The sequence below is a fragment of the Cervus canadensis genome, chromosome 24 (assembly GCF_019320065.1).
Source record: "Cervus canadensis isolate Bull #8, Minnesota chromosome 24, ASM1932006v1, whole genome shotgun sequence".
NCBI lineage: Eukaryota > Metazoa > Chordata > Mammalia > Artiodactyla > Cervidae > Cervus > Cervus canadensis.
Window position 1 is genome coordinate 11,426,948 of NC_057409.1, and position 26,559 is coordinate 11,453,506.

The following is a 26,559-nucleotide window of genomic DNA, read 5'->3' on the forward strand; positions in this document are numbered from 1 at the left end:
TCCTTCCAATGAATATTCAGGACTGATTTCCTTTAGAATTGACTCGCTGGATCTCCTTGCAGTCCAAGGGACTCTCAAGAGTCTTCTCCAACACCACAGTTCAAAAGCATCAGTTCTTTGGCACTCAGGTTTCTGTATAGTCCAACTCTCACATCCATACATGACCACTGGAAAAACCATAGCTTTGACTAGACAGACCTTTGCTGGCAAAGTAATGTCTCTGCTTTTTAATGTGCTATCTAGGTTGGTCATAGCTTTTCTTCCAAGGAGTAAGCGTCTTTTAATTTCATGGCTGCAGTCACCATCTGCAGTGATTTTGGAGCCCAGAAAAATAAAGTCAGCCACTGTTTCCACTGTTTCCCCATCTATTTTCCATGAAGTGATGGGACCAGATGCCATGATCTTAGTTTTCTGAATGTTGCTTTAAGCCAACTTTTTCACTCTCCTCTTTCACTCTCATCAAGAGGCTCTTTAGTTCTTCTTCACTTTCTGCCATAAGGGTAGTGTCATCTGTGTATCTGAGGTTATTGATATGTCTCCCGGCAATCTTGATTCCAGCTTGTGCTTCATCCAGCCCAGCATTTCGCATGATGATTTCTGTATAGAAGTTAAATAAGCAGGGTGACAATATACAGCCTTGATGTACTCCTTTCCCGATTTGGAACCATTCTGTTGTTTCACGTCCAGTTCTAACTGTTGCTTCTTGACCTGCATACAGATTTCTCAGGAGGCAGGTCAGGTGGTCTGGTATTCTCATCTCTTTAAGAATTTTCCACAGTTTGTTGTGATCCATATAGTCAAAGGCTTTGGCGTAGTCAATAAAGCAGTAGTAGATGTTTTTCTGGAACTCTCTTGTTTTATCGATGATCCAACAATTATCCACGATGATCATCCACAATGGTCCACGATGATCCATGATCCATCGTGGGTCAGCGGTGGCCTGCTGCAGGGTCGGGGGCACTGAGTGCAGCAGTGCGTGCACGGGGCCTTTTGAAGGAGGTGGCCATTATCTTCATCACCTCCACCATAGTTTGGCCTCAGTTCTAACAACAGGGAGGGAACATAGCCCCGCTCATCAGAACAAGACCCAGTTTTACCCTCAGTCAGTCTATCCCATTAGGAAGCTTCCATAAGCCTCTTATCTTTCTCCATCAGAGGACAGACAGAATGAAAACCACAATCATAGAAAACTAATCAAATTCATCACATGGACCACAGCCTTGTCTCACTCAATGAAACTATGAGCCATGCCATGTAGGACCACCCAAGATGGACGGGTCATGGTGGAGAGTTCTGACAAAATGTGGTCCTCTGGAGAAGGGAATGGCAAACTACTTCAGTATTCTTGCCTTGAGAACCCCATGAACAATATGAAAAGGCAAAAAGTTATGACACTGAAAGATGAACTCCCCAGGTCGGTATGTGCCCAGTATGCTACTGGAGAACAGTTGAGAAATAACTCCAGAAAGAATGAAGGGATGGAGCCAAAGCAAAAACAACAACCAGTTGTGGATGTGACTGGTGATGGAAGTAAAGTCCGATGCTGTAAAGAGCAATATTGCATAGGAACCTGGAATGTTAGGTCCATGAATCAAGGCAAATTGGAAGTGGTCAAATAGGAGATGGCAAGAGTGAACGTCGACATTTTAGGAATCAGTGAACTAAAATGGACTGGCATGGGTGAATTTAACTCAGATGACCATTATATCTACTACTGTGGGCAAGAATCCCTTCGAAGAAATAGAGTAGCCCTCATAGTCAACAAAAGAGCCTGAAATGCAGTACTTGGATGCAATCTCAAAAATGACAGAATCATCTCTGTTCGCTTCCAAGGCAAATCATTCAATATCACAGTAATCCAAGTCTATGCCCCAACCAGTAATGCTGAAGAAGTTGAAGCTGAATGGTTCTATGAAGACCTACAAGACCTTCTAGAACTAGCACTCCAAAAAACATGTCCTTTTCATTATAAGGGACTGGAATGCAAAAGTAGGAAGTCAAGAGATACCTGGAGTAACAGGCAAATTTGGCCTTGGAGTACAGAATGAAGCAGGGCAAAGGCTAACAGAGTTTTGCCAAGAGAACACACGGGTCATAGCAAACACCCTCTTCCAACAACGCAAGAGAAGACTCTACACATGGATATCACCAGATGGTTATTACCATGACTGAAAAACAGCTGCAAACAATCAAAATAATGTAGAAACACTCTCTACAGAAAATGGTTAACTAGGAAAAAGTTGATGACCAGGGCAGAGAAAAATAAAGGGCTTTTTTTTTCCCCCTTGTAGGTTAAGTATTAAGAAATGCATGTATTTATACATATCTGGAGGAGGGAGAGTCCTTGTAACAATAATAACTACTGTTCGAGTGTGCACCAGCCAGGCGCTCAGGTAAGTGCTTTCCAGGCGAGTTTTCATACTATTATTCTGATTGCACAGCCAAGGAACAAAGGCACCAAAGAGGCAGATAACTTTTTAAAGGCCCCCCCGAAGTAGTAAGTGGCTGATTTGAATTGAACCTGGCAATGTGATACTAGAGAAGCCAGCTGGTGAAGGGCTGACCCCAGACCAGGCAGAGGGGGCTGTAAGGGGGGCACCAGTTTGGAGTGGTGGGCGTCCTCAATCCTTGCCTGCGGAGATGAAGGGGGCCAGCCTCCCACCCCCAGGATAAGCAGGAAGGCCTTAGCCAGGAACCCACGAACAAGTCTGCATTCCAGAGAAAAATCCTGCCCAGAGCAAATGGATCGCGGCCTGGTTGCCCCTTTGTATTATCCATACTGCTTCTCTCTTGCATTGCGACAGATAATCAGAGTTTTTCTGTAAGGTGACAGAGTCCGTGCACTCAAGCTACTTAAAGACATTTTTTTTTTTCCTGTACATTTTCTACATGTTCCTCCCTCAGCCCAGGATTCCTTTTTCCACAGCTTCTCTGTGAAGTGAGAAATTCAACTCACCCTTTAATACCTGGATGAAATTTTACTTCCTTTGACCCTCTTCTTAGACTCTGCAGCAATAAAAATCACTTGCTCCCCTCTCTGTGCTCCCATTAAATGGACAGTGTGACTGTCTATACCATTTAAGACTATCTTACACAAGTTCATTGCTTGCTACCTTCTGAAGTTTTTTCAAGCATTTTCTTTAACTTATCACAATAAGGCATAAGTTCACATTCCTTTTCCAACTTTTGGGGCTATACATCCTCCAGAGCTCAGGCTCATGTGTTATCTGCAACCCTCCCTGGGGGATGGGCAGCACTCCCAAAAGACATCGTTTCTGCAGCAAAATATAGGAATATGCACATTAAGTGGATTGAATAGTGGCTATATAAAAATTTCACTTTAGATCAGCTTTTGCCTCCAAGAGTTATGAAAAAAAACAAAACAAAAACAGAACTGTTGATTTTCAGAACTTTCTGAATTTTGGAGTGCAGATATGAATTTGGATTCGAATCCAAGTCTTTTAGACTCAGTTCAGGGTTCTTTTTATTTATCACTGAGTTTTACAGTCAGAATATATGTTGTCTCCTTATTCGACTGTGAGCTTATGGAAGGCAGAGAACTCTCAGTCTTAACTCAGTGTTTAGCAGTGTCTGGGACCAAAATAGTGCTTGAGAATGCTTCTTAAAGAAATAATCTCATTTTCCTCTTAAGTGAGAAAATGTACTGTAAAGGTAACAGACATTTAGAGAATCATGGGCAGAGCTCACAGCATAGGGACTTAGCTATTAAGGTGGTATTTACTCTCTTTAATCCTGGGCTGTTTAGAAAAATACTGGTGTAGGACGGGTACAAATAAAAATGGATATTATCCTTAAGGGAGTTCAATCTAAGGAAAAATCCACGCCTCTTTTCCTCAATGGAAAGTGCAGATCAAATCTGTACTAAGACTGTAATTCTTAAAAATCTAGATGACCATAGATAAGAATAGAAGTAGATCTCATGAAGGCTGAGCACTGAAGAATTGACGCTTTCAAACTGTGGTGCTGGAGAAGACTTTTGAGAATCCCTTGGACAGCAAGGAGTTCAAACCAGTCAATCCTAAAGAAAATCAATCCTGAATATTCACTGAAGGACTGATGCTGAAGCTCCAATACTTGGGTGAAAAGCTGACTCACTGGAAAAGACCTGGATGCTGGGAAAGTCAGGGGGCAGGAGGAGAAGGGGGGCAGCAGAGGAAGAGATGATCAGATGACATCACTGACTCGACGGACATGAGTCTGAACAAACTGGGAAATAGTGAAAGACAGGGAAGCCTGGCGTGCTGGAGTCCATGGGGTCACAAAGAATCAGACATAACTTAGCGACTGAACAACAACATCTCAGTTCCTAAATGAAGGGTAGAACATGGATATGGAGTGAAAGAGGCAGTTCTGGGTGTGAACCCTACCTTGGTTATTGACTGGCTAGCTGAACCTCACAGTACTCATCTGTGGAATGGGAGCACTCTAGAAGTCAGCTCACAGATGAGATGAGTTACAGACATAAAGCACTTGCTAGAGAAGCTGATACACAGCAGAGGCCAAATAAACGGCAGCTGTCGTCAGTTGCGGGACCACCCAAGGAAATCTTTGAAACAGCTGGCTATACCTCTGGAAAAATAATCACCGAATCACTCAAAGGAAGAAGGCAACTTTTTGGAAAATCTGAGTAAATTTAATTCAACAAATATTTATTGACGGTCCTACTAAGTGCCAGGTACTGTGCCAAGGGCTTTAAAGATGAAAAAAAAAAAAGTATCTCCTGCCCAAGAGCTTGATGGCGTGGGGACTCAACGTTTGAAATCACTGGGACTGGCTGGAGGGAGAGCAAAGCGTTAGCAAAGGGACTTTGGAAGGTGTGACACCTTAGCTGGAACTTCAAGGATAAACAAAAGTTTACGGGGTGGACTGAAAGAAATATTTCCTGCCAGTAGGAATGGCAAAGAATCTAACCTGACTGTGGGCCGGGCCCAGATGCAGTCTGGATTGGAGCTGTGGGAATGGAGAGAAGAATTTGATAACCTGGAATCCCCTTAATAAGAAGTGGCATTGATGTCACTGGGTGACTGACTCCATGGAGGAGTGGCTGAGGATCTTTCATGGCTCCCAGACTTCTGCTTTGGGCAACCGGATGTTGAGATAGGAGGAAAGAAGAGTGGCTTGGAGCGGGGAGGAAGGTGTTATGTCTGCAGCCTGAAGCAGGAGGCCAGCAGCGTGGTGTGGAGCGGAGGGTACTCTGCGCTGGATGCCCAGGGCTGGGAGTCAGCTGTGTGCACGTGGAATCTAGGGTAGTAGATAAACTTATTCTGGGTGATCTGGCTGGACAGTTAAACTATAATGTTAACAGCTTCTTGAGCTCCAGATACTGTGCTTATTAGCTTTATATATAAGACAATGCTTAGTCCTCAAAATATCTGGACAGTGTTATCACCCCAATTTTCAGATGGGAACTGCAACTCAGAGAAGTTAGGTAACTTGCCCAAGGTTTAACAGTAAGTGGCAAGACTTGATCTTAAGCTTGACCCCAAAGCTCAGACTGTCCAACGCTAAGCTGGTACTCCCTACACTGTGGGTGTGGAATCTTTGTCCTGGGAGATACTATGAGGGATTCCTTGGGGCACAAAACTTTTGGGCAACGCTGCCTACTAAACTCCCTTTATAAGATTCAGACTGCACTTTAGAGTCACGAAGGCTCTGAAAAGTCCTCCTGGGAAGAAACCCATGTGGCTTTGCGTCCTCCTGTGTTCCAGGGTTAGCTTGGCCGGGAACTCTACCCTCACAGCACACAGGGGAACCATCTGCCCCCAAAGGGCAATTTAAAAAGCATTGCAACCCACTCCCAGTTCTCTTCTTTGTCTTGTGGGAGCCTAGCTGTGCGGCAGGAGGGGCAGGGCGAGGGGCAGGAGATGGAAAGTTGAAGCTGCAAACACAGGTGGCTGAGGGCGGGGATGGGCCTGACACAGGCTGCTCACCCAGGGGGCAGGCGGGGGTGGGGATGGGGGAGCTGTGTTGGTCCAGCTGCCGCTCACCGGGGAGACCAGCCCCAGCCTGCTCCGCGGAATGCCATCAATGCCAGACACTGCTATTCCTGCAGACAGTTCTAACTGCGTCGTCAAGGACACCGCTCTGCCGAGACAGGAAGGAACACCGGGCTGGGTCTGAATTCCAGGAGGTGAACCTTGAGTGTAATGATAGCAATATCTTCCTTGTTTTTCATCTTTAAGCTCACCAAAGGAATGGGTGGCTGTGTTATGGCGTGCAAGCGAGGCACCCAAACACAGTCTAGCTGGATCTCAAGTCACTTTCCCAAGACGGTTCAGTACCTTCCCCCGCGAGTGTGATGGCGCCACGTAACTCAGAGGGCTGCCTCTGCCTTCACTCAACAGATCCCAGACGGGATAAGGTCACAATGGCTCCTTTGAGGCCAAGGCTGTACACCTGTGATGCCATATGAACTACAAGGGAGACAAAAGCAGGCAGAAGAAAGAGCCTTTTGAGAGGCGGGGAAAAGGGGCCAGTACTCTGGGGACTGGCTCGGTTATACTGGCTGTGTTGGATGGGCACCAGCCAGCTCTGCTAAGATATCTTTCCCGCCTTCTGCATTTAATTAGCCACCATTTGTCCTTATCCTGCATCTTCCACTCCATCACCTCAAAGTGCTCTTTGCAGGAAGAGCTGTCCTGGGTCAGGGAGACTTTCTCCTCTGCTTGTCACAGAGAGCCAAGAATGCGCCCTCCATCACAGGGCAGTGGGTGAGGATGACCGATGTCTTCTGCGGCTCTCCTGGGTCTGTCTGCAATCCCCATAGTCAGACGCATGCTGCCTTCTGTGATTTAGTGATGTGTTAGGCGTGTTGGGTACACTGTTGTGGGATCTGATTTTACCATTAATAAGCAGGGCACAATTGGGCCACTGTGGAGGAATGAAGTTTTCCAGCTTGCCCCCCAGCAGGAGATGCCGGTGGCCGCAGCTGGTGGGGTTCGGATGGAGTCCTGGGCTCTCAGGGAAGGCACCTTTCAGGGGGCAAAGCTCACTGTGTTCCGTGGGTGCAGGCACTCCCGCCTGCCTCCCTGTACCTCCTCTGGTGTCCCTACCTCAGAGTCCTCTGGCCCTCCCACCGTTCAGGACTTTTCTTCTGAAGCATAATCACTTTGAATGGAAGGGAATCAGAGACTGAGGGCAGCTTCTGGAAGTTTCTACTCAGGACTGGCAAAGAAATCCTCTCTCTATCCTCTCAAACTCCTTCTTTCCCTCCACTAAGATTACCAGAAAGCTTGCAGGCCTCCAATATTCCACACCTGCTAATATCAGGAAACCTGCTTGAAAGGAGCTGCAGAAGGTCTGCTGCTTAGTTTGCTGAGGGCTAATATCAGTAAACGCAGATATGCAGATGACACCAACCCTTACAGCACAAAGTGAAGAGGAACTAAAGAGCCTCTTGATGAAGGTGAAAGAGGAGAGTGAAAAAGCTGGCTTAAGGATCAACATTCCAAAATCTAAGATCACGGCATCCGGTTCCATCACTTCATGGCAAACAGATAGGGAAACAGTGAGAGACTTTATTTTCTTGGGCTCCAAGATTACTGTGGACAGTGACTGCAGCCATGCAATTAAAAGATGCTTGCTCCTTGGAAGAAAAGCTATGACCAACCTAGACAGTGTATTAAAAAGCAGAGATATTACTGACAAAGGTCCATCTAGTCAAAGCTATGGTTTTTCCAGTAGTCATGTATGGATGTGAGAGCTGGACCATAAAGAAGGCTGAGTGCCAAAGAATTGATGCTTTCGAGCTGTGGCGCTGGAAAAGACTCTTGGGAGTCCCTCGGACAGCAAGGAGACCAAGCCAGTGAATGCTAAAGGAAATCAACCCTGAATATTCATTGGAAGGACTGATGCTGAAGCTGAAGCTCTGATACTTTGACCACCTGATGCGAAGAGCTGACTCATTGGAAAAGACCCTGATGCTGGGAAAGGTTGAAGGCAGGAGAAGAAGAGGGTGACAGAGGATGAGATGGTTGGATGGCATCACTGACTCAATGGACATGAGTTTGAGCAAGCTCCAGGAGATGGTGAAGGACAGCGAAGCCTGGAGTGCTGCAGTCCATGGGGTCGCCAAGAGTCGGGTATGACTGAGCGACTGAAGAAGAATTCTCTGTGCTGCCTCAGAGACAGAGACGGGGCCACAGCAGGGTGCAGCCTACGGCTCTTTTGTCTCTTTGCTGGGTATGATGACGACGCAGCCCCTGCCTGGTGGGCTGCTGACTTTGGGGGCAAAGGGGCCCCTTGGTGAAATCTTGTACCCAGGACCCCTTATTTCAAGCCATGCCCTTGCTCCTGGGACGGGTGCCGAAGCAAATCCTGGTGAGCAGGCCGTCTGCTTCAGCTTCTGAGACCGTCAGAAGTGGACAATTGTTGCATCAGAAGGCTCAAGCTTCATAATCATTTCCATGGTTGCAGGATTACATTGAGAAGGATGCTGAGGCCTTGTCTTATCTTGGCAGAAAAAAGTGTTGTTTGGGGAGAATGAGGCAAACAGGAGTGCAGGCTTTGAGGTACATAGAAAAGGGAGCTATGAAGCTTTGTCACTGGCTTTGTCACAGAAGACAAGGGCAGGGGGGATGGCACGCATGCCTATTTTCTTCTTTTTGGTCACACGGCACGGCATGTGGGGTCTTAGATCCCTGACCAGGGATCAAATCCACACTCCCTGCAGTAGAAGCTCAGTCTTAACCACTGGACCACCAGGGAAGTCCCATGAATGCCCATGTTTACTACAGCTGACCTTGGTCAATCCCCTTTATCAAAAAATAACTGGAAAAAAAAAAAAAGGAATAGCACAGGGAACCATACTCAATATCCTGTAATAAACCACAATGGAAAAGAATATGAAAAAAGATATATATATATAGACTGTATATATACATATGTGTATATATATATATATATATATATATATAGACTGTATATATACATATGTGTATATATATATATGTAAAACTGAATTACTTTGCTGCATACCAGAAACTAACATAACATTTTAAATCAACTATACTTCAATTAAAGAAACCAACCACTACCCCGCAAAAGACAAAAACAAAACAAGAACAACAAAACTGAAAAGAATGGAGACTGGCGTGACAGCCTCACTCCAACAGTGAGTGGTGGGGATGGGACTGGAAGCCAGGCCAGTGCTCCCGAGAGTGGTCCTGGAGGACATACTATGAGCCACAGATTAGCCTCGTGTTATCTCTGCTCTTGCTTCTCTAAAATGAAGACCCTTCCCACCATTCAGGCTGGGAGAGGCCTGGACCACACCGGAGCTGCTAGGAGAGGCCAGATGAGAAGAACTTGGCACTCCTTGGGCTGCGTCTAGGGACAGTTCCTCGGAGGTGTGCCGCCACCTTTGACCCTCAGAGGCAAGAGTGAGGAGGCGGGGGTAGAAGGACTGGGCCCCAAACCCGGCTGGATGCAAGGTAACGTAAAGTGCGTCACAGGAAACCAAATCCAGCTGCAGTCTGAATCCTGTGACCAAGGCTCCTTCCTTCTGAGCCTCTTTCCGCACATCCCTCCCTCAAGGACCACAGACTGAGCGCATTCAAGGAGGGTCATCAGTCAGACACACATTTTCTCTTTCCTCTGGGCTTCTGCCCATGCAGGCTCTATACTTTCACTCCTTGTATATGGCCCCCAGATTTTCTGGGGGACTCAACTGAGACCTTGCGTCTCCAGAGCAAGCACTCTGACAGGGCCGGGTGCTCCTCTCCTGTGTGTCCATAGATTCTATCACAGCACTTACCCCCAGACCATCTTCTGGACTGGAGTGTGAGCTCCTGGAGGGCAAAGTCCACGGATTATTTACCTCAGTACCCAGCACTTAGTAGGCCCTCAAAGAACAAATGCTGGCTCACACGGTAGGTGCACAATGAGTTCTGTCCCCTCCTCCTTCACTCATGACCACAGTGGAGAGCTCTAGGAGACCAACCAACAAGCAAACAAATCCAAGTTCTTTCAACAGGGTGCCAAATGAGAATGCTAACTTTTTTTTCAAAGCACTGTAATTCTGATTTAAAAACCAAGTCACTTGCATACAGCTTCAGTTTTAAACACTGACATCAGCTGTAAAAAGAAGAAATCTCCCGAGAGTAAACAGTGCCCTAGAGTGAGAACTCACTACCTACACAGCCTGGGTCCCCACCACCTGCTCCCCCTAATTCCATCTGGCTAAGACAGAATGGGTATTTGTCCAAAGGCTTCACAGCTTTATTTCATTCTGTGCTAGCAGCAGGCAGGTGAGAAAGCCATGATGACTACGATGCTGTTTTATGAAAGCTTCAGAATCCTGAAAAGGGGATGAGACAGAGGATAGCATTCCTACCATCTTCCCCGGGGATGAGGTGGGGAGGGGGGGTGCTGCCCTTCCAATGAAGAGCAGAGACTTGGGGTCACCTGAATGACCAATAATTTCACCGTCTCTTCTGATCTTATTTCCAACTTTATACTCCATCTCATGCTCAAAAAACATTTGAGATGACGGTCATTGTTTCTTTAGGTCTATGTCTATATCGTGGGCTGTTAGTAAAGTGACACCCTAGTTGTGTGATCTTGGGCAAGTGGCTTTCAAATATCTTGAGCCTCAGTTTTCTTACCTGTAAAATGGTGATAGCAATGACCAAAACTGGGTTACTGTGATTTTAAAAATCCATAACGTATGTGGGGAACTTAGCCCAGTTCCTGCCACTTAGTAGCTACACAGTAAATGAGAGCTGTCATTACAAGATCCAGAGAATGGCAAGTTCTAAAAGGAGACTTGCAGGAACAAGAGGAAAGTGGACACTGGAGTTTCTGGGGATTATCTGATAGAGAATCCAGAACTCTGCACAAGGGGTGATGGTCATGGGGACCTCTGAAATTTCTGGAATGTTTGTAATTCTCCCATGTTTGTAATTTTCTCCCGCAGTCTTATTTCATTTAGATCAGCAGTTCAATTCTTTACATGAAAAAGACCCAAGTGCTTATTTAGGGGATTCATTTGAGGGTAAAAGAAAGAAACTTACTAAGAGACTAAAGGAAAAGGCCTTAGCAGAGAACAGCTAGAATGTTTGGGAGCAAGAGGCATAAAGAGAGGGACATTCAGAATGCTGACAGGAGAACAGGAGGCCCCTAGAGGCCTCATTCTGAGGAGTTCTGCCCCTGACACAGATCTGAGCAAACTCTTCCTTGTTCCCTCTCTGCTGTTCCCAGAACTCTGCCCACAGTGTAAGCATTACAAGTCACATCAGGTTGGGGAACACTCTGCTGGGACTCTGCTCAGACACCGTGACCCCACTTGGTGTAACCTGACACATCCAGTCACTGGGATGTTTAAAGGACACCTGATTCTGTGACAGTGTGGTTACCCTAAACCACCTAAGACATGACAACAAAGAGGAGAATCCCAGTGTCTGGCCTCAGTCCATGCTTGGGTCGCCTGAATCTGGGTCAGAAGGGAAGGCTGTCCTTTAGAGGCAGAGAGAATTACTGCCTGCCTCAGTCCGTACCTATAGGGCAATGGTTTTCAACCCTGGCTGGGGCATCAGAATCACTTGGAGAGCTTTAAAAACTCAGATGATGGAGACTCCCCTGGTGGTCCAGTGGTTGAAAATCCGCCTGGCAATACAGGGGATGTGGGTTTGACCCCTGGTCAGAGAACTAAGATCCTACATGCCACAGAACAACTTTGCCCAGGCACTGCCAACTACTGAACCCGCACGCTCCACAACCCGTGTGGCACGACCAGAGAGTCAGTGTGCTGAAGTGAAAGATCTCGCAATGACACAATGAAGACGCCACGTGCCACAACTAAGACTGAACACTGTCAGGTAAATAATACAATACTTCATGGAAGGACCGCGCTTTGAACTTCTGGGAAATGATCAGGGTTCCACACAAGGAGATAAGAGAAGCTCTTTTTCCTAAGTGGTATCTGCAACCAGATCAGTCTGTTCTATAATAGCTTCCCTGGCTCTCCAAGGGGTGGGAATCTATCGGGAGGCAGCTGCGCTTGGTTGCCTAGCCTTCCCATACCTTTCTCAGGGTCCCTGAACATCGGAGACACCTGCCTCATCACCACAGAACTCAATAATAGGTACACTTATTCAAGAAACTAGATTCAGACTCAACTAACATTTTTGGAGCTCCTTTTCTGTGGCAGGCCCTGCAGCAGACACATTAAAATTGCAAGCCTGTGAGAGAGGCACTACCTCGTTCCCACTAGGGGTGCATTCCTGGAAAAAGAATGTTCATCAGAGCTTTACCCACTCATTACAGCAGTCCTCAGTGGATGTGTTCCCAACATGGTGATTTATCACCTATGATCAACATACAAATGGGTTTACTGACTGATGAATCTTCTTAAAATTTCAATTGCTCTAATCGAGTGCATGACTATGCACTGATATCTGAGGCTTATCCCCTTCAGCTGTCAAAACATCTAGCTTGTATTTTTTAAGTAAAAATATGGAACACTTCACAAATTTGCGTGTCACCCTTGCACAGGGACCATGGTAATCTCTATATCATTTCAACTTTAATATCTGAGCTGCTAAAGCCAGCACTCTGGCCTGAATTTGAATCATGAAAATAATTCCTGTTTGTCTGTCATTTGGAAAGCAATCAAACCATTTGCTGGGAATCAAAGAGTTTTAAACAAGGGACTGCGAGAGAGTATGTAGGTACTTTTTGGTGAAGAGCATTCCTTTTATGGAAGCTGATTAGCACTATGAACTATAACTACACTGTCTCCATTTTTAAATGTGATGAAACTGAAGCTCAGAGAATCTCAGTAACTTGTTAAAACACACACAGCTAGGACAGGGAGGGCAAGGACTTGACCCCAGGTCTTCTGATTTCCAGATCCGTGCTTTTACCCTCGTACCACTAGTGGACCTCACTAGGTCTTCTGCATGGCTATAAGCACTTATGTACAGATATATAATTGTTGAAAATTCACATACTGTTTTTTTTCAGCCACATGCAGAAATCATGGATTAAGATCCAACAAAATTTTAGGATATAATCACTAAAGTAACAAGGGCTCAGAGGGGCTGAGTGATTTGTCCAAGATCAAACAGCTACTAAGAGGCAGAGCCTGTATTTGACCTTAGGTCTGTATGGCTCCAAAACAGGAGCTCTTTTTAACTAGCTAAAGGCACACACACAGTGTACTGGAGAGGAAATCACACGAGACAGGACTCAGAAGCCAAGAATTCCTGTCTCTGTTCCAATTTTTATTAGCTAAATCACTTTGGACAAGTCCCTTGCCTTCTGCAAACTGGAAGCAATGATCTCTGATCTACTTCACTATGAGAAGTGAAGATCCAAATGGACAAAAAATATTCTGAAAATTCCTTCCATAAAGCAATAGAGCATAGGAATTCACGTAGGCCAGTCAGACAGCTGTGGGTTCAAAAATTCCGACTCTGCCACTTAATGGCTTGTGTGATCTTGGACAAGTGATTTTACTTCTCATGTCTCCATTTTCTCATCTGCAAAATGGGGCTAAATCAAGTACCTACACCAAAGGGTTGTTGTGACGATTAAATGAGAGCATCCATTTATATACGGATTGGCCCACATAGAGTACAGGATGAGTGAGCATCAGCCACTATCACCAAAACTGTGCCTACCAGGTTTTCAATTTCCTCAAGCACGGACTTTCTGAGCTACCACACCTGGGCAACAGTTTCCTATTACTCTCTGCCTTCGTCCTCTGGCTTTGACCCTCCTTCCCTTTCCAGTATCCCTTCCCCACAGCCTATTTTAATACCCCCCTGGCAACCCCAGTGCCCTTCCCCCATTTCGGCGCCGTGTCTTACTCGACGACTTTGGCTGGGTCCCCGTGGTGCCCATAGACCAGCGCCCGGACCCGGGAAGGCTCGGCAGAGGCAGAGAAGGAGGCGGCGGCAGGCCGCCGCCGGCTGGACTCTGGAAGCAGCCTCTGCCCCAGCTGGGCCGGGGCTCGAGCCCTGCAGAGCGCCCGGCAGACCCACATGTTCCCTCCAGTCAACTCAGAGCCAGACGCTGCGAGATACGTCATCTTTCAGCGACCGCTCGCCAGCGCCCGGCACCGCCTCCCGCGTGACCACGCCCCCTCTCCCATTTTTAAAGGGCTGTCGCGGTCCTTCGCAGCTGGCGCTGGCGCTAGGTGAAGCTCCCTGGGAAACCAGGAGTGGTCGGCGGAGGGAATTAGGGGCATCTTGGAGACTCTGAGCCTTCCAGGATTGAACTCCTAACAATGAACGTTAGAAATTGGCTTAAAGCTGGGACTGTGATCTGCGATTGTTTGATTCAGGGGAAGATTTTCCCCTTCCCCGGCCTCAGTTTCCCCTCCCCACTATTACATCGTTCACTGTGTTCAAATGAGGCGTTATTTCATTCAGTCCCCGCTGTCTTCTAACTAGCGTCGGATGGCAAACCTTACCTCCCTACACTACTTACATCTACACTAAGAGTGGATGTAAGTAGATGTGGAGGTACGAGTACTGGGTTTGGAGTTAGAAGATTTAGGTTCAAATCCTAGACTTGCCGCTTGTTAGCTTGGCCACCTCGGGCAAGTGACTGAAACTGTGAGACAGCTTTCTCATTCCTTGTTGTTGTTGTTATTCAGTCATTCAGTGCTGTCCAACTTTTCGCGACCCCATGAACAGCAGCACACCAGGCTTCCCCGTCCTTCACTTACCTGCTGGAGTTTGCTCAAACTCCTGTCCATTGAGTCAATGATGCCATCCAATAATCTCATCCACTTGTTGTCCCCTTCTCCTCCTGCCCTCACTCTTTCCCAGCATCAGGATCTTTTCCAATGAGTCAGTTCTTCGAATCAGGTGGCCAAAGTATTTCAGCTTCAGCTTCAGCATCAGGGTTGATTTTCAGCATCAGGTTGATATTCAGGGTTGATTTCCTTTAGGATTGACTGGTTTGATCTCCCTGCTGTCCAAGGGACTCTAAAAAGTCTTCTCCAGCACCACAGTTCGAAAACATTAGTTCTTCAGTGCTCAGCCTTCTTTATGGTCCAACTCTCACATCTGTACATGACTACTTGAAAAACCATAGCTTTGACTAAACAGAGCTTTGAGGAAGTGTGGTGTAAACAGGTGTAACCCAGGAAAGATGCTTATCACATTATTTGTGGGAGGAAGACACAAGCATAACTAAAACCCTAGTTGAATATTAGGGCATGACAGAGGGCACTTCTGGAGTCTGAAGGAGAGAGGTGTTTTGGGACTGAGGTGGGGGTCGGGGCTCTTGGAGGAGGTGATGTTGGAGACAGTCCTGTGACTCAAAATCTTCAATATTTATGAAAACCACCTGAGGTCCCATCTCAGACCTGAATTAGAATCTTGGGGAGGGATCCAGGAAACTACATTTTTTATATTTATTTTTTAATTTTTAACTTAATTTTCATAGAATTTCAGATCTGTAAAATAATCACATTCTCTCTATACCTTCATCTAGATCCCCCAGAAATTAACATCATGTATAACATGTATAACAAAATGATCAAAATAAAGAAATTAACAAGTCTGCACAACCACCAAATCTTATTCACATTTTAATCAGTTATCCCTTGAATATACTTTTTCTTGTTCAGGACCCAATTCATGATCACATGTTACATTTAGTTGCCTTAATTCTCTAGGAATCTACATATCCTTTTTTTTCTTTCTTTTGAATCTACATTTCTTACAAGCTGTTAAGAATTTTCTGATGCAGGTGGCCTGGGGAACAAACTTGAGAAACACTGAACCAGGACTTAAAAGGATAAGGAAGAATTCCTTTCATTGGGTTTAATTGACCTCAAAGTTGCCAATTTGGAGCCTTTCCTATGAGGAGGAAAAGAAAGTGTCAGGTCAAAGGCTGTACATGCTGCATTCTGGCAAACCTGGCTTTGAGTCCTGGCTCTGCCACTGTTTGGCCATTTGATTTTGGACAAGTCACCTGGTCTCTCTGTGTCTCCATTTCCTTATCCTTAAAATGAAGGAAACAATCTGATTCAAGATGATTGTGAGCTACTATTTACGTGAAGCATTTAACACAATGTTTGGCATGAAAGCATTTGCTAACTGTTATCAGGGGTTATTGTAAAGATTAAATGAGAAATATCATCTGTAAAATACCCAGACTGGCTTACAGTACATACTCAAAAGTGCTTGTACTTTAAACAAAGTTATTTATTTCTTTACTCATTTTTGGCTGCATAGGATCTCTTTTGCTGTACTTGGGCTTTCTCCAGTTGTGGTGAGCAGGGGTTACTCTTTGTTGCAGTGCTTGGGCTTCCCATTGTGGTGGCTTCTTTTATTTTGTGGAGCACAGGCTCTAGGTGCGTGGGCTTCAGTAGATGCGGTTCGTGTGCTGCGTAGTTGTTTACACAGGCTTGGTTGCTTCACCACATGAGGAATCTTCCCGGGCCAGGGATTGAACACTTGTCCCCTGCATTGGCAGGTGGATTCTTAACCACTGGACTTAGATTATTAACCACTGGACTACCAGAGAAGTCCCTACTTATTTTTATTATTAGAGCAAATTAGTGTTCCATAGTGGGAGGAAGACTTGGTCCCACAGGACACACACACACACACACACACACACACACACACACACACACACAGAGTCTTGCCTATCTTCTATTTTCACAGTGACCCACAGTTCTATTTCTGTTGGAAGACTCCCTAAGTGACATTGAGCTGTTGATTTTATCTTCTTTATGAAACTGGTTCCTCTGAATCCCCTGGGCAGCTCATCCAGGAAGTCTGGAGAATCACCCAGCCTCACCCAGCTGGTCTTCCTCTTTGTGGGCTGGATATGGTCCCCTGTCCGTCATGATAGCCCTCATTTTTGGCCCAGGACATCAGCTCTTGTTTGAACTATGTCAACAATCTTCTTCCTAACTGAAATCCTCTCCCTTCTCTCTCTCTCCATTTCCTTCTTTCTCAGGCCTCCAGAATTACTTTCTTTTTTTAAGAGAAATACCAGATTTTTTTGTTCCCTTGCTTAAAATCCTTCCATGATTCCTCAATATTCAGGGAGAACCAGAAGCTACAGTTCTTTGTATTATAAAACTGTGAACTATTGATATATTAAACTTAAACTTGTAAACAAAACTATGGTTCTATACTAATTTTATCATTCTCTCACACTAATGACATGTTTTAAAATCTTCAGAAAAATAGATGGAGGAAAAACACCTTAAAATAACAACAAAAAATTTCTACTCATTGTAATTAATCTATCTTCTTGAGAGTTAGAAAAACATGACTGGGACTTCCCTGGTGGTCCAGTGGCTAAGACTCTGCACTCCCAGTGCAGGGGGCCTGGGTTCAATCACTGGTCAGGGAATTTTAAGTTCCCACATGCCACAGTTAAGAATTTGAGTGCTGCAACTAAAAGATCCCCCATGATAAACAAATAAATAAATATTAGGAAAAAAGATAAAAACATGACTGTGGTTTTAATTCACCTGTAGCATCCCTCAGCTTGACTTGAGGAACATTTGGGCTTCTTCAGGGGAACCATTTGAGAACCACTGATTGAGGGGACCAGATCCAATTGTCCTGGTCTTACATTCAAGACCTCTTGTCCCTCGACTCCCACACTGTCTTTATTTTCTGCTGTTGGACCATGCAGAGACTACGATGCAACCATACCTGACACCAAGCTTTCCCAGTACTTCCATGTCTTGTGCCCTTATTCGGGCTGTTCCTTCTGCCTGAAATGCTCTTCCTTGCGTTGCCTATCTAGGAAACTCCAGGTTCAGGTATCACTTCTTTGATGTTGTTTCCCAAAGCCCCCCAGGCTGAGTCAATTCTGGTGCCTTTGTGTTTTCTTTGGGCTGGTGTTATGACCTTTAGGACATAGTCTCTTATTTATTTATGTGCCCATTTCCCCCTCCAGGCAAGAGTAGGGCCACGTTTAGTGCATCTCCATGACACCAGCACCCAATATGGGGCCTGGCACAGGTTAGGAGTCATGAATATTCCATGAGTTGAAAGTAATTGAATTTCCTCATGGCCTGAGCCTGTCGGTGGTAGCATCTCCTTTTCCCTAGATTTGGGCTTGTCACTTCAGGTCAAGACTTTCCGTTTCCCTTCCTTCTTCTCTCAAGGATTAGAGAAGCCTGTGGTCTTTTTCAAGTGGAGCAGAATGTTCTCTTTTTATCTGTCCATCTGTTACTTGTGTCCTTTTCTCCTTCCAGCTCAGTCTCTGCCCATAGTCTTCCTCTGCACAAAGAGGGCTGTGGAATCAGTCTGACCTAGGTCTGAGCTCTGGACCCACCATTATTAGCTGTGTGACCTTGGGCAAGTGTCTTATGCTTTCTGAGACACCCAAAAAGCTTTTCTGCGTTTCTCAGTTTCCACATCCCCCCAAAATGGGACTAGCGGTAAACTCCTGCCATGGGGCTTCTGCAACTGTCCTCTGCGGCAGCACCCCTGGTTGCTTCTTCTTTTTCATCAGATTTTTCTCCTTGAGTTTCCTTTTCTGGATGGTCCTTTCTGTCTCTTCTCTGTGTGTTTGCTGTTGGTCTCTCCCGGGAAAATGTAAGCTTCACGAAGGCAAGAACCGTGTCTGCATTCGTTCATCCATTCAATATTTCTTGAGTGCTGACTATAGGCCAGATACAAAACAGTGGGATGTAAGACAGAGTCCTTGCCCTTAGGGAGCTCATGTTCTAAAGCTGCAGACACACAATGAATATGCCATAAGAGTAGGTGCCTCCATTTAAAATGGCAATAATCCCCTTTCCCCTACTGTTTCTCCCCATTTCTTTCTTTTATTTATTGATGACTGTGCCGGTCTTCGTTGATGCACGTGTACTTTCTCTAGCTGCAGTGAGCGGGGGCTTACTCTTCAATGTGGTGCGCCGGCTTCTGACTGCAGAGGCTTCTTCTGTTGCAGAGCACAGGCCCGAGGTGCTTGGTCACAGTACTTGCAGCACGCACTCTCAGCAGTTGTGGTGCACAGGCTTAGTTGCTCCTTGGCATGTGGGATCTTCCTGGACTAGGCAATGAACCATGTCTCTTGTATTGGCAGATGGATTCTTAATCACTGGACCACCAGGGAGGTCCCATCTCCCCCATTTCTCCAGTATACTACTGTCTCACACACCAGAGAATTTGCTTTTTTTTTTTTTTGGTTGTTTATTGTTCTTGTCTTTGCATTGGAATATAAGCTCCATGAGGGTAGGGATTTTTATCTGTCTTATATCTTCACTTTGGCTTAGAGTAACTGTTGGACAGATAAATTGATATCTAGTGTTTGTTGATTTGCTCCATATGGAGATAGGCCTCAGCTTCTATTCAATTCAAGCCAGAAGTCTTTGATTCAAGTCTCGGAGCTGCTGCATACTACACGTAGTCTTGGAAAAGTCACTTTCTCTCTCTGTACCTTAATTTTCTCAACTGTGTCATGGGAAAAATAGTGGTAAAGATTAAATGAGTCCATACAGGTGAAACACATAGAAGGTACCTGGTCTTATGTAGAAATGGAAAACTAGTTTGTAGTCATTGTACAAAGGTTTATCCTGGGCGGAGGCCCAAATGTACTTAACCTGTGTAGCCTGGAGATAGACTAGAATCAATGAGGGTCATTGAGGGGGGTAGATTTCATGGCATGACGAGAAAGAACTTTTTAAAAGCCAGCCAGCATAGCAAGGAGAAATAGCTGAATCCATTATTAGAGCTGGAGACTTCAACAGCTCTCTCTCAGAAATAAACATGTCCAGCAGGCAGAAACTCAGGGAAGACATAATTAAACTCCACAACACCATCAATCAACTAAAGATAAAGGTCATCTAAAAACTACTTCAGGGACTTTTCTGATGGATTGGGGGCTAAGACTCTGAGTTCCCAGTGCAGGTGGCCAGGGTTTGATCTCTGGTCAGGGAACTAGATCCCACATGCCGCAACTAAATAAATAAAGGCTACTTCATCCAGCAACAGCAGAGTACACAGTCTTCCCAAGATCACATGGAATTTTTACCAAGATAGACCACCTACTGGACCATAAAACACAACTTAACAAACTTGAAAGAAAAGAATCATACAGTGATTGCTCTCAGATCATAGTTGAATTAAACTACAAATAATAACAGAGAGTTGAAAAATCCCCAAATACTTGGAGATTAAATAACATACTTCTAAAAAACACATGGGTCAAAGAAATCTCAAGAGGAATTTAAATTTTTTGACATATTAATAAATGAAAACTAAATGAAAACACAACTTATCAAAATTTGTGGGATGCTGGGTAAGCAGTGCATAGAGGGAAATTTATAGCACTGAATGCATCTATGAGAAAAGGAAAAAGATCTGCAATTAATCATCTAAACTTCTGCCTTAAGAAACTAGAAACAGAAGAGCAAATTGAATGCCAGGGAAGCAGGAAAATAATAAAAATTAGAGATGAAATCAGTGAAATGAAAAATAGGAAATCAATAGAGAAAAAACAACCAAACCAAAAGCTGCTTCTTTGAAAAGATTAATAAATTGATAAGTCTCTAGCCAGACTAGGAAAAGAAGAGAAAGGACACAGATTACTAATATCAGAAATGAAAGGGGGGACATCACTACAGATCCCATGGACATTAAAAGGATGATAAAGGCCAACAAAAGTCCATCTAGTCAAAGCTATGGTTTTTCCAGTAGTCATGTATGGATGTGAGAGTTGGACTATAAAGAAAGCTGAGCACTGAAGAATTGATGCTTTTGAATTGTGGTGTTGGAGAAGACTCTTGAGAGTCCCTTGGATTGCAAGGAGATCCAACCAGTCCATCCTGAAGGAAATCAGTCCTAAATATTCATTGGAGGGACTGATGCTGAAGCTGAAACTCCAATACTTCGGCCACCTGATGGGAAGAACTGATTCATTGGAAAAGACTGATGCTGAGAAAGATTGAAGGCGGGAGGAGAAGGGGAAGACAGAGGATGATGAAATGGTTGGGTGGCATCACCGACTCACTGGACACGAGTCTGAGTAAACTCCGGGAGTTGGTGATGGACAGGGAGGTCTGGCGTGCCGCAGTCCATGGGCTTGCAAAGAGTTGGACACGACTGAGCGACTGAAGTGAACTGAACTGAAAGGAATACTACGAACAGCTCTAAAAGCTAGCGTTTCCAAGACCCCATCGCTTACTCTTGGTAGGGGATGAGCTCCCTGTCCTTGGAGATAAGGATGGATGCGCACTGAAAGGGATCGAGGTAGAGGGGATTCAAGCATTGGGTAGGACCGAGAGGCTCTGTGTCCCTGGGTCTCTGTCCCGGAGAGCTGTGTGCGAGCGAGGAACGAGCAATAAGCAGAGGACTGGATCTGCTCTCCTAAGAATGTCGGTGCCGGGTGGGTTCAGAGGCGGGTGGGAATCCAGGCCCCGCCCGGGACCGCCAGGCAGGGGTCCGGGAGTGGGGGCGGGGCGCGTCAGGGCCGCGGGCGACCGGACTGGGCAGGGGCGCGCGCGGCTGCCAGTAGGGGGCGCCTCGAGACCGAGGAACGCGAGGCCGAGCCTGACGTCAGCGCCCCGCTTGCTTGGGCTCCCGCTCTGGACTCGGCGCCAGTCCCGCTCGGCGCCGCGCCGCTTCGCTCCGGCTCCGGCTCGCCGTGGGCTCGGCTCGGGCTCCCGCGGCGGCGGCGCCCCCCCCGCGCCGGGCCCCGGGGCAGGCGGCGGCGCACCATGGCCCGCGCCCAGGCTCTCGTCCTGGCGCTCACCTTCCAGCTCTGCGCACCCGAGACCGAGACTCCGGCAGGTAAGCGCGCGTCGGTCGGACCCAGTTTGCCCCGCCGAGCCCCGGCGCCGGTGGCGTATCTCCAAAGAAAGTGGGAGTGTTGGGTGACCGGACGTAGCGAGCTTGCTCCCGGTGTGTCTTGAGTGTTGATCGTGTGCTCAGGGGGTTGTGTGCCTGCGAATGTGTCCTGAGGGATGTGCAAGAAAAGGTGCTGTGTGTGCTGTGTGTCCACGAGTGTGTTGGGGTGAATGTTGTGTGCATCAAGGCATGGGGTGTGCGCCGAGTGTCGTGTCTGCCTCTGTGTAGTGTGTGTGTGGGGCCAAGTAGGATTTTATGTCTGTTGTGTGTCCATCCGAGTTCGGTTGTGTGGCAGGAGTTGCCTCGGCTGATGTGTTGCGTTTGTGGGCATCTGTGTGTGCCCTAGCCCGGAGTGCTGTTTCTTGTGTGTCCGAGAATGGCTTCTGTGTTTTGTGTTCTGCGTGTGGCGAAGAGTGCTCTGTGGATTCTGCCCGCGTGTGGAGCAGAGGACGCGTGTGCGATGTGTGTGCTTGTGAGATCCGTGTACGTGTGTGAAGGCGTGGGAACGGGTCCGGAACGAGTGTGTCCGCGCGCCGTGTGCGCGATGTGTACGTGTGTCTGGGGCCAGTGGTGTGCTCCTCCGGGGGCTGCGTGGGTCCCAGTGAATGCCGAGTGTGCCGGGAATGCGTGTGTAGGAGCGTGTCTGGAGCGGATGTGAGTGTGTTCGTGCAAGCTGGCTGCGTGTCCAGGAATGTTGCGAGTGTGGTCCGCGCCTGGGCCACGGCTGAGTGTGTGTGCCCTGGGCCGGGGCCGCCCGAGGGGGCGGTGCAGGTTGTGTTGTGTGTGTGTCCCTCGGGTGTGCGCGTGGGGCGCGCGGGCCCCGGAACAAGTTGTCCTGGCGGCGCCCGGTTGCCTCCCCGGTCGGGCCGGGCCTGAGGCTTGGCAGCGAGGGATGGGGGCCCGGCGGCCGCCGACTCCGACATGTCGGGCTGTTTGTTGTTTCGCAAGTTCAGCGCGGCGCTGGCTGGTGGCGGATCCGAGACGGCGCCGGGTCTGCGGGGCGCTGGGGCCGGGGCCCGGAGGGCCCAGCGCGGGGTAGGGGGCGGCCGCCGGGCGCGCCGGGGCCGGTGGGAGGGGAGGGCCGTGCGGCCGGGCGATCGTGTGGGGACCGGGCCGCGGCTGCACCCAGGCGGCGGGGCGGGGTGGGGGGTGCGTCCGGGTGGGCCGGGCCTGGCTCTGGGCGGCCGGACGGCGCCCCCTCTGGTTGCGCGCGGGAGGCGCCGTGGACGCCGGGGTCTCCTGGGACACCCCCCTCCGTCGACTCCGCAACTTTGTGCGGCCTCCCCGCTGGCGGGGACGGCGGGGTGTGAGTGTACGCGTGTGAGCGTGTGTCTCGGTGCTTCTGGGTGCCGTGTGACCGCGCTGTCTCTCTGAGTGTTTCGGAGAGTGGAGTCTTTCGGAGGTGTGTTGTGTGTGTGTGTGTCTGTGTGTGAACTTGTACGTGTGATCGCGTTTCTGAATATGTGTATCCAGAGCTGTGGCTGTATATCCGTATGTGCTGTGGACCGTGTGTCGGCGGCGGCTGTGTGTTCCTGTGTCTGTCCCCGCCTCCCCCACCCCCGATCCTACCCGGAGGCCTGGGATGCCACACTGGGGGCCCTCTCCTGCGGAGTTGCATCTGATGGCCTTTCTGGGGCGGGGGTGGCCTGTCCCCTCCCGGCGGCCTCAGCATCCCCGCCCCCTCTGGTTGGGCGGCTCCAGTCTGGTACCCGGGGCGCCCGAGTAACGGGGAGACGCCCCAGACGGGTTTCCGAGCCGAGACACAGGCAGAGCTACCTCGGCCCCAGGGAGCCTCCTTCAGGCCGCCGGTCTCCGAGAACTGGCCTCTCCGGATCGCATTTGCTGCCCTGCCGCCCCCTCCGGCCTCTTTGGGCGGAGCTCCCAGGGTGCCCGCGGCCTCTCCCACCACTGACTCTAAGGTCAGCCGGACCCTGCGGCCCCAGGCCATCGCGCACAGCTTTAGCTTTGACACCTGAGCGCCAGAGAGGACCCCTAAGGCTACCTCCCTCCTTATCTTCCCCCAAACCTTACCCCTGTCCTGCAGCGACTTTGCCCCCTCCCCCACTCTGAGATCAAACCGAGGGTACTACACGCTCTCCCATCTCTACCTCCATCACCTTGATTCTGAGAACCCTCAGACGTGGCCCCCCCTCTTATAACAGGGACTGAGGTTGAGGACTGAGATCTTGAACCAGTTGCTCCCATTTCTGGGGCCCCGGTTTTCTGCTCTGTCCCACCGGCTTCATGATAAAGGTGTATGGTACTTGGTAGATTGCAAAGTAAGCCTCTGTCTGTGAGTGCCAAGGAACAAAAGATGGTTTTGAGGATGGCTACAGAGCCCCAGAGGCTGTGATTTGCAGCCAGGGGGACCTGGGTTCAAATTTGCCTCTGCCACTTGCTGTCCTCTTGTCCTTGGGCAAGTCACGTCTCTTCCACAGTTCCTGACACTTGTAGCTATTACTGTTGAGCTTCATTCAGAAGCCCTGAGTAGAAGGGGTATGATCTCGCCGCGTCCCCGAACTGGTTTGAGTCAGCCCAGCTCCCTGAAAGGGCCTCCTGAGTCCCCCCTCCCTCCAAAGGGTGGGTGGTGATGTCTCTGAGCCATGCAAATCTGGCAGTAATTTATTCCGTTGCGTTCTAGCTCATTTTGTCCTTTTGGTTGCTGGCGCTGTGGACAGCAGGAATGAGGGAGAGGCTGCCCAGTGGTTTCAGGTTGGGCAATGAAGGCTTGTCTGGGCAGCTGGCCCTTCTCCCTGGGGTGGGGGAGGGACTCAACAGGGAGACGTGAGCGTGGCCAGAGTGGGGGGATGCTGAGCTCCTGGGCGGCTCCGGTGCCGGGGAGAACCCAGGGTGGATGTCCTGCTTGTCCCAGGAGTGCCGCCGTCCTGCCCTGCTTTCGTCAGCTAAGCCAGACCAGGGTGGGGGGTGGCTGGTCACGCAGGACTGGGCTAGCTAGAGTTGTTGGGACAGCCTTGTGCCCTCCTTTTTCTTTCAAAGCCCTTCCCTCCTCCAAGTTGTTCTCCTGTATCCTGATGCACCCGACCCTTATGCCGTCTCAGGATCTCTCTCATCTGTCCCCTTCTCTCCATCCTTACCCATCTTGCATGTGCAGGCAGGTTCCAGCCTCTTCCTTCACCCTTCCCTCCATGGTGTCAGGGATCTTCCTAAATCACATTTGAAAGCCTGGTTTGAAACCTTTTGAAAGCTCACCATTACCTCCCAGTTAAGTCTCTTCCCCAGGTCCTCTTGCCTGTCCTGACCCCTCCCTCCCTGTCCAGTCCCATCAGCTTTCTGCTCTTTGCCTTGCATCCTATGCTCTGACCAGTTTAACCCACCTCCCAATACCCACTAAATGCCCATTGCCCTCCATCTTCTCTCTGGGCCTTTGGACAAGCTGTATTTTCTCCCCAGAACTCTCTAACTCCACCTCCTCACTGAGTGAATTCCTGGTCCTCCTTCAGGTTTTAGCTTAGACATCACCTCCTCTCTGAAGCCTTCCTTGGTTCCTCCCTCTTCTAGTTCAAGAAGGGAGGAGGGGGTTGATTGGATTTTTCGTAGCACTGTAATTATTGTAATTACAGTTTATTGGTCCTTTCTCCCTTAGAGACCTTGAGCTCTGTGGGGATAGGGACTGGGTATTTAGCTCACTTTTGGATCTTAACTGCTAGGTTCAAGGCCTGGCCCACTCCTGATGAGTAAATACACCAGGCAGGAAAGAATGAGTGATGTCCAGGGGGTCAAGTTCTGAGCTGGAGATGCCAGATGGGGGCGCACCAACTCCACTGAAAGTAGAGATTGAAGAAATAGGTTTCCCTCCAGGAATCTGGAAAATTCTGCTGGGGGGGGATGGTGTTGTATGAAAAGGCCACACAGAGCGTGTCATCTGGGAACTGGGAGTTGGAGAGGTCATCTCCCTGCCGGGCAGCCCCCCGCCCCCCGCCGCTGTCCGCCACCCCCTCTCCCACAATCACCCTTGCCCCCCAGCGGCTAGCAGGGTCTGTTGTCACCCCTGGTCTCAGCTCTTTGTCCTGGAGGCTCGGCAGTTGGTGAGACGCATCAGAGTCCCAACCGTCACTGAGCGTCGGTCTGGGGAGGAGGGGGAGGGCCCTGTGGGGGGAGGGCGGGTGTTCCCTCAATCCTCTGTCCTCCTCTCAGCCTCTGTCCTGGCTGCCCCTGAACCCAGGAATCGGGGAGTGCTGCTCCCCGTGGTGACCCTGCAGGTGGGGTTTGGGCAGGGGCCGGGGGAGGTGTGTGTGGGTGTCACCCTGACATCTGGACAGTCAGAATGTGTGTGTGTGTGTGTGTGTGTATTTGTATTTGTGTGTGGCTGTGATTGTATGATCATAGCCTGGGGCACAGGACATATGTGTGGCTTCTCAGGGGGTCTGGCCATCTGGTCACCCTGTGTGGCAGGATCTGAATTCCGAGTCGAGAGGTGACCAGCTGCTCTGATTCCGGGGAGCCTGATGCTGGGTGTCCGGGTATCCATGTGTCTGATCCCTGGAGTTTGGGTGCAGAGCTCTTTGGGTGGGTGACGTCTCAGGATCTGGGCATGGGTGTCCCAGGACCCAGATGTGGGAGGATCGGGGTGTGTCAACATAAGAATATCCCAGTGTCTCTGGATCCGGAGGTGGGTGTACCCCGGTGACTGGGAGTCCTCAGGTTAGTGGGTGTGGGGGACTGTAGCTGCCTTATGCCTGGCTGTGGGTCTGCCCAGATGCCTGGGTGTGGGTACCCACGTGTCTGGGCCTGGGGT

General features: G+C 48.6%; 2 protein-coding genes and 1 non-coding gene across 5 annotated transcripts in view; 1 reads left to right on the top strand and 2 right to left on the bottom strand.

Annotated features, from left to right (window-relative positions):
* The window catches only part of MECR (mitochondrial trans-2-enoyl-CoA reductase), a 37,190-nt gene extending 23,136 nt beyond the window's left edge, over nucleotides 1–14,054 (bottom strand). The window contains exon 1 of the mRNA XM_043444704.1: nucleotides 13,833–14,054. Within this exon, the coding sequence (XP_043300639.1) occupies nucleotides 13,833–14,053 (221 nt within the window). The 5' untranslated portion in view covers nucleotide 14,054. The remainder of the gene's footprint in view (nucleotides 1–13,832) is intronic.
* Nucleotides 12,469–12,572, bottom strand: LOC122426997. Its single transcript, XR_006265337.1, has one exon. It is a non-coding gene; the product is annotated as a U6 spliceosomal RNA (small nuclear RNA).
* A 7,501-nt stretch (nucleotides 14,055–21,555) lies between the features above and the next one.
* Nucleotides 21,556–26,559, top strand: part of PTPRU (protein tyrosine phosphatase receptor type U) — an 88,081-nt gene continuing 83,077 nt past the window's right edge. For 2 of the 3 annotated variants that reach the window (XM_043445394.1, XM_043445393.1), the window contains exon 1: nucleotides 21,571–21,746. In XM_043445394.1, coding sequence (XP_043301329.1) covers nucleotides 21,674–21,746 — 73 coding nt within the window. In that variant the 5' untranslated portion in view covers nucleotides 21,571–21,673. Of the gene's footprint in view, nucleotides 21,747–26,559 lie in introns of all 3 variants that reach the window. The other variant, XM_043445391.1, reaches the window with a different exon arrangement.